Here is a 12,755-nt window from a genome sequence, read left to right as displayed (position 1 = left end):
GCCACAGGAAATGCATAATCAACATGATCCAACAGAATTACAGTTGTATTCCTTCTTTACTGCTTCACTGCTTTTCTTAGCATCTTCTGAATGTTCTCCCTTTCTCTTCATTTCCACATCTCTAGGACAGACTTTCTCAATGACATTTTCCAATGTGCAGTCAACTACGGAGTATTATGAATTTCACAGTGAAGGTAGTTATCACTTGACTTTTAAACCACGCATCTCTACTCATTGTTTACACCACAAGAGAGTTTCTTGACTCTTAGCTGCCACAACATGGAAAATTGTTCCCTTGGGGAAAACTCAAACCTGCTCAAATAAATGAAGCATGAACCTAGTTGTTGGAAAATACTACAGCTGCTGCTACTATTTATCTGAGAAACAATACTCTGAAAGGTGTGGCATAAAGCAGCTTCTTGCTGTCCTGCAATCTGGACATCCTGCTCCTTTGAAAAGTACGTATTAGAAACCAGTGATCAAAAAGCAGAGATACAGACAGAGCAGAATGGCAATTCTAAGTATCCTGAAATTGTCTTCTGCAACTGACCAAACATAACAAAAGTATGACAGCCAGTCAATCAAGTGGCATCAAAAGATACCTGATAATATCACCCTTCCACATCAGAACCTCAGCACTGTCGTGTAATCACTAGGAGAGGATGGAAGAATTCAGTCAAGGGAAAAAAAAAGAGACTGGAAAATAAAAGTTGAGCAGTAGCAACAATACTGGTAAGAGCGTAGACATGCAAACACAGTGGCCTTGAAAAATCCTTACTTGTCAAGCAGAATTTTGTATTCTAACTAAACAAAGACAAAAGCTCGAAAGGAGAAAGCTGAATGCTGGGCATCTGGATGAAAGTACAACTAGGACAGGAAATCAAGACACCTGTGTCCAGTCTTACCCACCAACGGGCCACCCTTTCTCAAATTAGCACAGAAAACTGTGCTTGCTTATTTGCAAGTATTTGGTGACCTCAGCCAATGGCAATAATATTACACAGAGATGCATTACCTAAGGAGTAGGTCATGCCTTCAGGTGAAACTCAGAGTCAATCTATGAGATAACCATGTTCATACTTACTTGCTCCAAATAATTCTTTGTGCACTTCTAACACCACAGCAACTCCGATGTTGTCTTTTGTCATCACTCTATTTAACATAGCTTCTGAACCTTCAGAGTTAGCCATTGCCACCTGGTTGAACTCCACTGTATGCTTCTGCACCAGTGAAAATCTGATTAAACAAACAGAATCACGTGTGACTATGTGTGACAAACAGCTGCCTGGAAGACCACATCCAAGGACAAAGCCTACAAGACAGGATAAGGCATGTTCCTTTTGTTCTCTCATTTCCTAAAGCAGAAAGAATTCTAAGAATTATTCTTCCAGCCAAGTAAGGGCTGCCTGTCTGGCAAGTGAAGTACTCTTCTGGAAGATGAGTACTTGTCTACTTGTTTCCATGCCACATTCTGAGAGGACTATTCAAGGCAATGTACAGAGGTTACTGCACCAGCTCTGGAGTGTTCTAGGCAAAAAATTGATAATTAAAGGCTTGTTTTTGCTTTGGGCAAATGTATTATTAAAAAACAGCTTCTTTCTAACCCCTAGCCATCACCATCAGTTTTGTTCATTCCTTTCCAAAATTAGGATGCTTCAAAGTGCCTCGCTTCAGGACAAAGTGAAAGGAATTTTTTTTTGTTTCTGTCCTCTAACAAAATAATAATATTGAAGAAAGTAAAACAATTATTAGCTATCTTCTGTTCTTCTTACTGTGAGAGCCAAAATGTAATTAGCAGTTCACTATATACCCTTCCTCAGTATCAAGGTTTAAAAACATCAGTTGTTGGTTTTCACTGACATCCCCTGTTCAAAACCAGTTCATCTCATTTTAAACATGGGATATTTTTGTTTCTGGAAACAATGAAAGCTTTGAAAGGGAGCTAAGGCTTTGTGAAGCTTCCATTCTAATTACTGACATCTGTTCTGAGGGAATATTCAGAAGGATGCCCATGAGGTACAACAGAGGTGTGGCTCCATGAGCAGTTCACACAAAAAAGAAGTGTGAATAGTGTGAATGCCATCACCTCTCTTGCCTTCCCAATAGTCTGATGCTTTTAGTGCAGCGAAACTTTATAGAGCAGGTGTTCAATAATGCAACCACATTACAGCAGAGTATTCAGTAATCCTGTGGCAGCAATACACCTTTTAATACCAGAAGATTAAGCCAGATTAAAGACCTTTAAACATTAATCTTAGAGGGGTGAGACTTGTTCAGCAAGACAGAATTTGTAAAGAAGGTGAGGCATTGATTATATCAGCCAACAAATACACACATAAAGCATGTATGTTTTCGGTCATACTATCTTCCCTTCAACTTTCATGTTCCTTAAGTTGTAGCTTTGTTCACAGCGTGAAAAAAAAAAGGGAAGGCCTGCTGCAAATAGTCAGAGCAGCAAAACGAGAAGGAGTATCATTCTCGGTATATCATTCTCAGTACTGAACTTTATCTTCTGTTTTATAGCACAGTAATTTTGTCACTGATGCCCACTGAGAGAAGGAGACTTTGAGACCTAAATGTCACGGAGTTAACGAGATCAATCTACAATACTGAGAACCAGAAACAAAAAAACATAAAACTATGACACTAAATTAAACTACTTTTGATGTATTTAAGAAGAGCTGCTTCTTACTTTTCAGTTTTGAAGAATATAGCACAGCCATCCACATGCTTTTTCTCCTGCTCAGACATGATTTTGGCACGTGACTTCGGAGAAAAGAATCCATCGTATCCTCGTTCTTTCAAGGCTGGCAGAAAAAGAGTGAAGTATTGCTCCGTTTCCACTTCCTAAAATAGAAAACAAATACTTTAGGCTAACAAAGTCAAGTAAACCCTTCCAGTGTGACAGCTATTGCTTGTCTTGGCTTGCAATCAGAAGCCCTCACTAAAGTCAAAAGCTTCTGTTTGTCCAAGTCATGTCACTTCTTCGACTAATGGCCTGATGGAATCAGATTTGCACTCCTGGATATCTTGGAATCCCCTTGAAAGGGAAAGTGACGGGTGTACTTTGAAGAGCAACAGATTACTCTGCTGCTTTTGACATCTGAGTGTGGGTACTGTCCTAGATTAAAACTTTGTGCAGGATGACAGGTATCAGCAGCAGTTAATATTTAACCTTGAGAGCTCTATCGCAGCAGGGTCTCTCCTTGTTCTGTAGCAACACATTTTCTTTGTAATAACTTTTCATCTCCACGAGTACTCTCTTGAGGTTTCTGTACTGAGATAAATATTCTCTTGTGCATGATTTTTACTCATACAGACCTTGCTTAGAAACTGAAGTATCAGTTTAAGGCAGAAGTACTCAACTGCTCTGAACACTGACAATGGATTTTTCGTAACAACGGTATATGTGTACCAATGACAATCAATATTTAACTTCGACATGCCAGTTCCCTCATTTTCTAGTGAGATTATTTTTGAGATGCTAACTTCTATACCAAGCAGGAACAGTGGCATTTTCTGTTTCTAGTGAAAAATAATTTTCCAGTTACCTGCAGACTAATGATATCTGCATCGCAGTTGACGATTTCTTCCATGATTCCCTTTTTTCTGTACTCCCAATTCAGTGCCCAGGATGGGCAGTAGCCATAGAGCTGCCGGGTGGCATATTTATCACACAACACATTGTAACACATAACTGTGAATGAAGCTAGAAAGAAACAAAGAAAAGGAAATATTACCAATCTCTGAAGGCAGCACATGCTGAACTTGCAGAGTGAAAACACTCAATCTTGTACAGCCTATTCTGGAGGGCCTACTGAATGCACGTGGGCTTATTCCACTGAGAGTTTCATTAACAGGACTAACAAAGGCCCCGCTGAGCCAGCAGTTATCACATAAGGCTAAACTCTTCCTAAAAATAATCAGCATTACTACCAAAATGAGACTGCTTAATACACGTAGCAAAGCAATACAATCCCATTTTGCAGTTTAATCTTTATTTCTTTTGGGAATGAAGGAAGGCAACAATTAGCAACAATCTCTCCAGGTCTGGGGGTTGGAGATGGAAAGGAGCAGCCATTTCTGCACTGGGTGAAGGCAAGGAAGAGAAAGAGAAATGAAGTAATGAATGAGCAAGCACTTTATATATTATTTGGTGACATTAAAGAAGAAAAGAGAGAAGTCAGCATGCAGCTGACAGTTCAGACTGACACACTCTTCTTTCACATACAAAATTCTCAACTCTCTTTAATTTTTCAACAAGACTGCTCATCCTTGCAGAAAAAGAAGTGAGGTTTTACTGTGAGGTTACCTCACAGCTGTATTTTTTCTGCATGTAGTCAAATGAGATTGGTGCTCAGTTGTTTCAATTTTATACAACTGATTTCATGCCATTCACAACCAATTGCTTACTGCAGTTTTTACCATGAAATATCCTGCAGCTCACTCAGCTGATGCAGTGTTGTCTAGTGGCTTCTAAACTGTGTTTGTGCTAAGGAAATTGGATTAAAAACTGCAGTGAGATGCTGATTTGTTAAGGAATTTAAAATGGAAATGCAGAACTTAATGTAGTGGTGGCTTCCAAGACTTTTGGTACCTCTCCCCTTTCTTACTATTTTTTTTTTCTGATTTGTATTGTTCTTTAATTTAAAAAAGGCACACGTGATCTTAGCACCAGCTAAGGTCACCATCCCTAAAACACTACTGAGTTAAGTTTGGGCTGATTATTAATCTGATCTTCTCCTATAACAATAGTAGCATTTTTGTTCTTTACAAAAGCTCTTAGATGCTTCTTGAGGATTACATTCAAGACTTCAGGGGAAGAGGCATTGGATTTGTAGACTGTAGGTTGCCTCATGAACTTCATCAAAATCAACAATAGAGGGCGTTACACTAACTTCAGTACCACTCGTTCTGTCTCTTCTTTTGCGGACAGACTTCTCCAAGTCTCACCCTAGTCTGCCTATGCTAGGATACGGCATCTGTATGCAGTTATTTCACAGTTCTTGCTACTTCTGTGAAAAGACTTTAAAAAAATATTCTTTTGCTTATTCTTTTGCTTGGACATCGGTGGCCAGGAAATTAAATAATACAAAAAAGCCTAACACAAAGAAGAAATGACCAGCATTCCGTCTGAATTATAAAAGTGGTATTTACAGCACAGACACGTGTTAATTATTTAATATGAATTAACACAAATTGCTATCTTACATCTGATCCATGTAAGTCAGGAGACCGCTTTGAAAAAAAAGACAAAGAAAAGCTCTTCAGCACATCACTGTTTGAACATAGGGAAAAGAACCACAGTTTTACCTGAGGGCAGAATTTGGTCTCGCTCTTTCAAAGTAATCCATGGCCTTGGAGGCAGCTGCTCTGGATGAACTAAAAATAAAAGCAACACAAAGAAATAATAATTAACTCAGCTGCAAATTCTAAATCAAACAGATGAATGAACAATAATGTCCCATACTGTACTTCGCAACACCAATTCCCCATGCCTTTTTAAGCTCCATGGGAGACAAGGATATAGCAGTGGAGAGCTTATGGGTGAGAATCAAGGGGCAGGCTGGGAAGGGTGACACTGTTGTGGGTGTGTACTACAGGCCCCCTGATCAGGATGAGGAGGCTGATGAGGCCTTCCAAAAGCAAATGGATGTAGCGTCACGTTCCCAGGCACCGGTGCTTATAGGGGACTTCAATTATCCAGATATTTGCTGGACGACCAACATGGCCAGGCACGCACGGTCCAGACGGTTCTTGCAGTGCGTTAAAGACAACTTTCTAATGCAGGTGGTGGAGGAACCAACGCAGGGAGGGGCGTTACTGGATCTTATTCTCACCAACAGGGATGGACTTGTTAAGGAAGTAAAGGTTGGGGGCAGTTTGGGTTGTAGTGATCATGAGATGGTGGAGTTCAAGATCCTGAGTGGAAGAAGCAAAGCAATAAGTAGGATTGCTACCCTGGACTTTAAGAGAGTCAACTTCAATCTCTTCCGGGACCTACTTGGAGCTATCCCGTGGGCTCGGGTGTTAGAAGGTAAGGGGGCCTCTGAGAGCTGGTCAGCATTTAAACAGCTCTTCTTCCAAGCTCAGGATCAGTGCGTCCCTGTGAGCAAGAAATAGGGAAAAGGTGGCAGGAGACCTGTGTGGATGAGCAAGGAGCTCATGCGCAAACTCAAAGGAAAGAAGAAGGCCCATGAAATGTGGAAAAACGGTCTGACCACTTGGGAAGAATATAGGAATGTAGTCAGGGCCTGCAGGGATGCAATGAGGAAGGCTAAAGCCCGCCTGGAATTGAATCTGGCTAAAGTGATAAAGGATAATAAAAAAGGCTTCTTCAAGTATGTTAACAGCAAAAGGAAAACTAGAGAGAATGTGGGCCCCTTACTAAGTGAGGGGGGGGTTCTGGTAACGGGGGATGCTGAGAAGGCAGAGATACTGAATGCCTTCTTTACTTCCGTCTTCAGTGAAAAGGCTCTCCCTCAGGTTTCCCACACCCTGGAGGTTAGTGAGAGGGTCTGGGGAATGGGAGACTTCCCTTTAGTCAGGAAAGAGGACGTGCGTGAGCGCCTAGGCAGTACTAAGGTCCACAAGTTCATGGGACCTGATGGGGTGCATCCACGTGTGCTGAGGGAGCTGGCGGAGGTCATTGCCGAACCGCTCTCCATCATTTTTGAGAGGTCTTGGATAACAGGGGAGGTCCCTGAAGACTGGAGGATAGCCAAGGTCACTCCGGTCTTCAAAAAGGGCAAGAAGGAAGATCCGGGTAATTATAGGCCTGTCAGCCTCACCTCCATCCCTGGAAAGGTGATGGAACAGCTTGTGCTGGATACCATCTCCAGACAACTAGGAGAAAAGGAGTAGTTAGGAGTTAGGAGTTATCAGGAGTAGTCAGCATGGGTTCACCAAGGGGAGGTCGTGCTCGACCAACCTGGTGGCCTTCTATGATGCTGTCACATGCTGGGTGGATGGGGGAAGACCGGTTGATGTAGTCTACCTTGATTTTAGAAAGGCATTTGATACTGTCTCCCACGACATCCTTATAACAAAGCTGAGGAAGTGTGGGATAGACGAGTGGACAGTGAGGTGGGTTGAGAACTGGCTGACTGGCAGAGCGCAGAGGGTCGTCGTTGGTGGTGCAGAGTCTGGCTGGAGGCCTGTAACCAGTGGTGTCCCCCAGGGGTCTGTGCTGGGTCCGGTCTTGTTCAACATCTTCATCAATGACCTTGATGAGGGGATAGTGGCCACCCTCAGCAAGTTTGCTGATGATACGAAGTTGGGAGGATTGGCTGACACGCCTGAAGGCTGCGCTGCCATTCAGCGAGACCTGGACAGGCTGGAGAGCTGGGCAGTAAGAAACCGGATGAGGTTTAACAAAAGCAAGTGTAGGGTCTTACACCTAGGGAGGAATAATTGCATGCACCAATACAGGCTGGGGGATGAGCTGCTGGAGAGGAGCTCTGCAGAGAGGGACCTGGGCGTCCTGGTGGACGAGAGGTTGGCCATGAGCCAGCAGCGTGCCCTCGTGGCCAAAAAGGCCAATGGCATTCTGGGGCGCATTAAGAAGAGCGTGTCCAGCGGGTCAAGGGAGGTGATCCTCCCCCTCTACTCTGCCCTGGTAAGGCCTCATCTGGAGTACTGTGTCCAATTCTGGGCTCCCCGGTACAAAAAAGACAGGGATCTCTTGGAAAGAGTCCAGCGGAGGGCCACAAAGATGGTGAAGGGCCTGGAGCATCTCCCCTATGAAGAAAGGCTAAGTGAACTGGGTCTGTTTAGCCTTGAGAAAAGAAGACTGAGAGGGGACCTGATCCAGGTTTATAAATATCTGAGGTGTGGCGGCCATAGCGGTGAGGCCAGTCTCTTTTCAGTGGTACGTGGAGACAGGACGAGGGGAAACAGACATAAGCTGCAGCACAGGAAGTTTCGCACGAATGTGCGTAAGAACTTCTTCACGGTGAGGGTGACGGAGCACTGGAACAGGCTGCCCAGGGAGGTTGTGGAGTCTCCTTCTCTGGAGATATTCAAGTCTCGCCTGGACGCCTACCTGTGCGACCTGGTGTAGGGAACCTGCTTTGGCAGGGGGGTTGGTCTCGATGATCCCTAGAGGTCCCTTCCAACCCCTACAATTCTGTGATTCTGTGATTCTGTGATATACACATGCACCTTGAAAATATTGTTGAGGAAGAAGTCGTAAATCTTGCAGTGGTTCAGACATCCTATACTCCCCTCTCCGAGAACTCTGCCGTACATCCATGGTTCCTGTAATGCACACTCTCCATTTACAAAGTTGGAGATTGCTATGAGTTGGCATAATATGTGCCACCTCAAACCACGGCTGTTTTACAACACTGTAAAGCTCAGCTGTGAGCTGACCCCAAGACCATTTAAAATTCCATCTGTGGAACCTTAGAGCAGAGGCAGAAGTTTGTTCTGTTTTACCACACGAGAGATCAAGTGGCAAAACAGAAAACTCAGTTACAGAACCATGACGCAGGTACTTGATATTCTTAATCAGAATCACATTTCCAAGTTTGACATTCTGCTTCTGTTTGCATTATAATTTCAAGGGGAAAGTATTGAAATGGCTTTAGCAAGGAAGACTTTATGGAAACTGAAGGGTTTCAAACCGCAGTGAGAACAACTGGCTGGGTAACCCGTGAAAAGCTTGGACAGTATATACGAACCTCTTCCTTTGTGTGTGTGTGTATGGCTAGAACTGCTTGACAAAAACACAAACGCAGTTAGAAAATGCTCTCCCCTCTGTGGTTCACTTTCTTGCTTTAGTGGCAAATACTGTCAGACATGCATGCTTTTAAACCATTTCTGTCAATCAAGATTTGTAGGTCTGTCACCTGCTAGATTGTCAAGCATGTAGTTCAGTAGCTTTCGAGTTCCGTCTGGATCTTGGTAGAGGCTGAGAATATCTTGTGATAAAGGATTGCCTGCCAACAACACAGAACAACTGGGTGATTAGCTGCCTGACTTTCCTGAGGCTTTCCAATAAAAGAAAATCTCCCATAATGAGAACAGACAAATTGACCCAGAAGGTATTTAGATTGCTTAGCTTGTAACTCTTGAATACCACGGTAACAGATGCTATAGAAATAGCAGGTACACAAGACTTTTTTTCTTTTGATTCACCTCAATCAATAAATAGAGTAAGTTATGGGGTTTGTCTATGCACTTACAGATTTAAAATAGGTTCATAATGCAGCTTAATACCGTTAGAAAAAGCATTATTTTCCAAACTGGTTAGTCATTGCTGCTTAATATCTGAAACTGTAAGAAAACGTTGAGGTAATGCACAAAGCTTCTGAGCCCAACTCCCTCAGTAAGTCGAGTGCTCTGAGAAATATTTAGCTGTAAAGAACTCACTCACCTTTCAAACCTAGGGTTTGTAGCTGGAAGAGCCGTCCAAGTTCGTAAGGCAAAACCCGTAATAGATTGTTATTTAAAAGCAATTCCCTGCAACAATGCAAAAAACACTTTTGATGAGTGTCACTTCAGAAGAAAACTCTTAAAGCATGATGCTGCTCATCTTCAAAGATGGCACTTTTCACCCTGAATTTTTTGTGTTATGCAAAGACATGCAAATCTTCGAAGCACAACTGAAATGCATCAGGAAAACAAAACGACACAGAACAAAACAAAGAAAAAAAAAAAAAAAAATCCCAACAACAAACAACCAGCAAAATAAAATCAGACACTACTTAAGCAGTGGGCAATCACAAAGCCTCAAAGTGAGAATGCTTCAGAGCAGAACGCTACCCAACTTATGGATAGGTATCTGTAGAGATCAGAAAAACAGAATTATAAAACCAGAAGTAATTGCTAGAACTGAACATTTGTATCAACCTTGATTTTTCTCAGGTTTTAAATCCAAGAATTGTTAAACTGTTAATAGTTTATTGTTAAATCGTTAAATTGTTAATAGTAAACAAGAATGAATCCAAGTAAAATGTCTCAGTCCTAACCTCAGAATACAGACTTTTTTTTTTAAATTTAACCCAAATGCTTTCTCTTACCTGAGAGACACCATGTTTCCTAGTTCTGCTGGTAAACTTCTGAGTTTGTTGGATGACAGATCCAGGTAAACCAGATTATGAAGCTTGGCAATATCAGGTGGAATGCGAGTAAGATTATTGTCATTGAGGTGTAGAGCAGTCAAGTGCGTCAGTGACCAAAGCGACGTACTTAAGCTCCGCACTCTACCTAAAAAAGAAAACCAAGCACCTCAGTCAGCTTTACTCCCTCCAACCATTACAAACAAACCACGTGGGACATGAGAATACCCTGCTACTTCAATGAAGCATGCAGAAGATATCTGCATGCATCTCATCCACAAGCAGCTCTTAAGCAATTTCCTGACGCTCCTGGTTAAAAGGGCAGAGACAGAGATAGAGGTTTGGGACATCAATGTGTTGCTAAGACCTCACATCCAGTTTCAGTTTGTGTTTTACATGAAAGCTTGAAGGCAATCTGGTAAGTTAATTAATGCTTCTTCTCAATGTAGAAAAACTGTTCTCACTGCAGGATCCCCTACCTGAGAGTGGCTGATGCAGTTCTTGGGCTGTGAAGCTCTTAAATTCAAAAACACTAACAAACTAAAATTCAAACCCAAACCAACTCACCCGAGATCTCTAATTCAGCCCAGTGAGACTTCTTCCCATTGGCTACCTCTTCTGCTGACATGATGGTGTAAATTCGGCGAGGATCGGGAGGATCATATTTTTCCTTTGGCATCACTGTTAGTCTGAAAGACAATGACAACCGTGACTGCCTGTCACTTAGCAACATTTTGTCATTTCCAGCATTTTTACACTCCCCAGACAGCCTGGTGTTCATGTACAACAAATATTACGTTGATGCCAGCCCAACTGGCCAGGGCATGGAGCTTAGCAGGTGCTCAGATCAATGCAGAATATGGACTCTGTAATGGAAAAAAGCATTTTTCCCACAAAGTTTGGTTTTCTGCAGTGTTCCCTTGTACCTCTCCAATGCAGAATTTCTGGATTTTTAGTTTATGTCCCAAACCAAAGCATGACCTACATCATCACTGAGTTACTTGCTGTGTGCAGAATGTGTAGACAAGGTGATGGCATTCCACTCATTCACCTGAGCAGACTTTTCCCTCACCTCATTTTCACAAGAAACAAAAAATTTGTTTTTACAGCAATTATTTTCAACATGCAAAGTCCTCCTTTTCCATCCACTTACAGAAAAGGGGAATTAGCTCTTATTTTTTTCCATTAACCACCTATCTTTTCTGCTCTATGCTTTTCCAAGTTCTTATCAATCAAGACCTTTTTACTCCTAATGGCCGGGGATCCAAAATAAGTTTGGGTAAAATTCCCTTTCTCAGTTATACGAATGGGGATTCAGCCCAACCCAAAATCTGAACTGTCCAGGTACTTGTGCCTACAGCGTGACCCTGCACACACACATCCAAGTGATCTCACTTTCCAGATTCTCGGCAAAAGAAATCAAAAGCTGTGCACTTTATGGATGACACAGAGAGGTTCCTCTCGATCCCTCATCAGATCATTGCGCTAAGAATTCTTAGGGGGAGAGGAGTTGTTTGGTTTAAAAGCACAAGATTAGCTGAATTCTGTTGTCACTGGTTTTCTCATCCCCTGCTCTTCCTCCCCAGGCACACAAAATACACAAACCTCAATTCTACACAAATCCAAAGCAGCTGGTCTCCAGAATGCATTTTTTCCTCATACATGTCTCTTTTACAATGGGCTCCAATAGCTGTGAATAACTTAAAATAACTGTAACTGGTTTCGTTTGCTGAACTGACAAGGCAGAAACCTAGGAAGAATTTGAGGAAACTCATCCAAGTTTTTTTCAGCTCATTTTGTGCCCGAACACAAAAATCTGAGCTTATAAACAGGAGGGAGACTGACTTTTTACACAGGCAGATAGTGACAGAACAAGGCAGAATGATTTTAAAACTAACAGAAGACAGTTTGGTTAGGTTTTCTTGGAGGGCAGTGAGGCACTGGCACAGCTGCCCAGAGAAGCTGTGCTTGCTGCCCCATCCCTGGGTGCATTCCAGGCTAGGCAGGATGGGGCCCTGGGCAGCTGAGCCGTGGGGCAGCCCTGCCTACAGTACGATGGAGGGACTGGGCGGGCTTTCAGCTCCCTTCCAACCGAACCATTCTGTGATTCCTTGAAAACCACACATCTCCTTTTTGAGCTGAGCTTAAAGCACTGCTGTTTTTTCAAACAGTAGAGATCTCACAGAGACAGAAGAGCTGCCCTTCTTGAGCAGTTCCAGTTAAAGGCCTACATTCTTGATCCCCAATGATCACTCGAGAGAATCCCACCCATGCTGAATTCAGACTGCCTGTTTCCAGGGACAGACACAAGGCATGGTGCTAATCATAGCAGCTTGCTATTTACAGGTGAAGTCAGATGGCAACAAGAGCTGTGGCGTAAGAGGATTCTTTGCTCACACTGCTTGGCTGTAGCAATGCAGTCTGAGGAGATGAATGAAAGAGATTAGGATCTGACCTGAAAGGCTTAAATCCCAAAATCAGGAGCAGCACTGCCCAACACAGCTGCAGGTACTGGTTGTGCTTTGGTAGTCCTAAATTTCCAGTTATCATGTTCACAGGATTTATTTTCACTGTTAAACACATGGACATGCAGAAGCCCCTGGCCTCACAAAGAGATTTTATAGGATATATGCCCAGAGCAGGACCACAGCCCTAACAATTCAGGCACTGCATCAAGAGAGCAAATCCATC

The 12,755-nt window shown here is 42.7% G+C and overlaps 1 protein-coding gene across 2 annotated transcripts in view; it reads right to left on the bottom strand.

Moving 5' to 3' along the window:
• CNOT6L (CCR4-NOT transcription complex subunit 6 like) overlaps positions 1–12,755 on the bottom strand; it is a 36,853-nt gene that overhangs the window by 7,661 nt on the left and 16,437 nt on the right. Inside the window, exons 2-9 of one of the 2 annotated variants that reach the window (XM_085222246.1) lie at positions 10,632–10,753; positions 10,026–10,212; positions 9,380–9,465; positions 8,853–8,942; positions 5,314–5,382; positions 3,552–3,709; positions 2,693–2,847; positions 1,085–1,236 (exon numbers count right to left, since the gene is read on the bottom strand). In XM_085222246.1, the coding sequence (XP_085078372.1) occupies positions 1,085–1,236; positions 2,693–2,847; positions 3,552–3,709; positions 5,314–5,382; positions 8,853–8,942; positions 9,380–9,465; positions 10,026–10,212; positions 10,632–10,743 (1,009 nt within the window). In that variant the 5' untranslated portion in view covers positions 10,744–10,753. Of the gene's footprint in view, positions 1–1,084; positions 1,237–2,692; positions 2,848–3,551; positions 3,710–5,313; positions 5,383–8,852; positions 8,943–9,379; positions 9,466–10,025; positions 10,213–10,631; positions 10,754–12,755 lie in introns of those variants that run through there. The other variant, XM_010709639.3, reaches the window with a different exon arrangement.

The sequence above is a fragment of the Meleagris gallopavo genome, chromosome 4, assembly GCF_905368555.1.
Source record: "Meleagris gallopavo chromosome 4, MGAL_WU_HG_1.1, whole genome shotgun sequence".
Taxonomy (NCBI): Eukaryota; Metazoa; Chordata; class Aves; order Galliformes; family Phasianidae; genus Meleagris; species Meleagris gallopavo.
The sequence above is the reverse complement of the archived record's forward strand: the minus strand, read 5'-3'. Positions and strand labels throughout refer to the sequence as shown.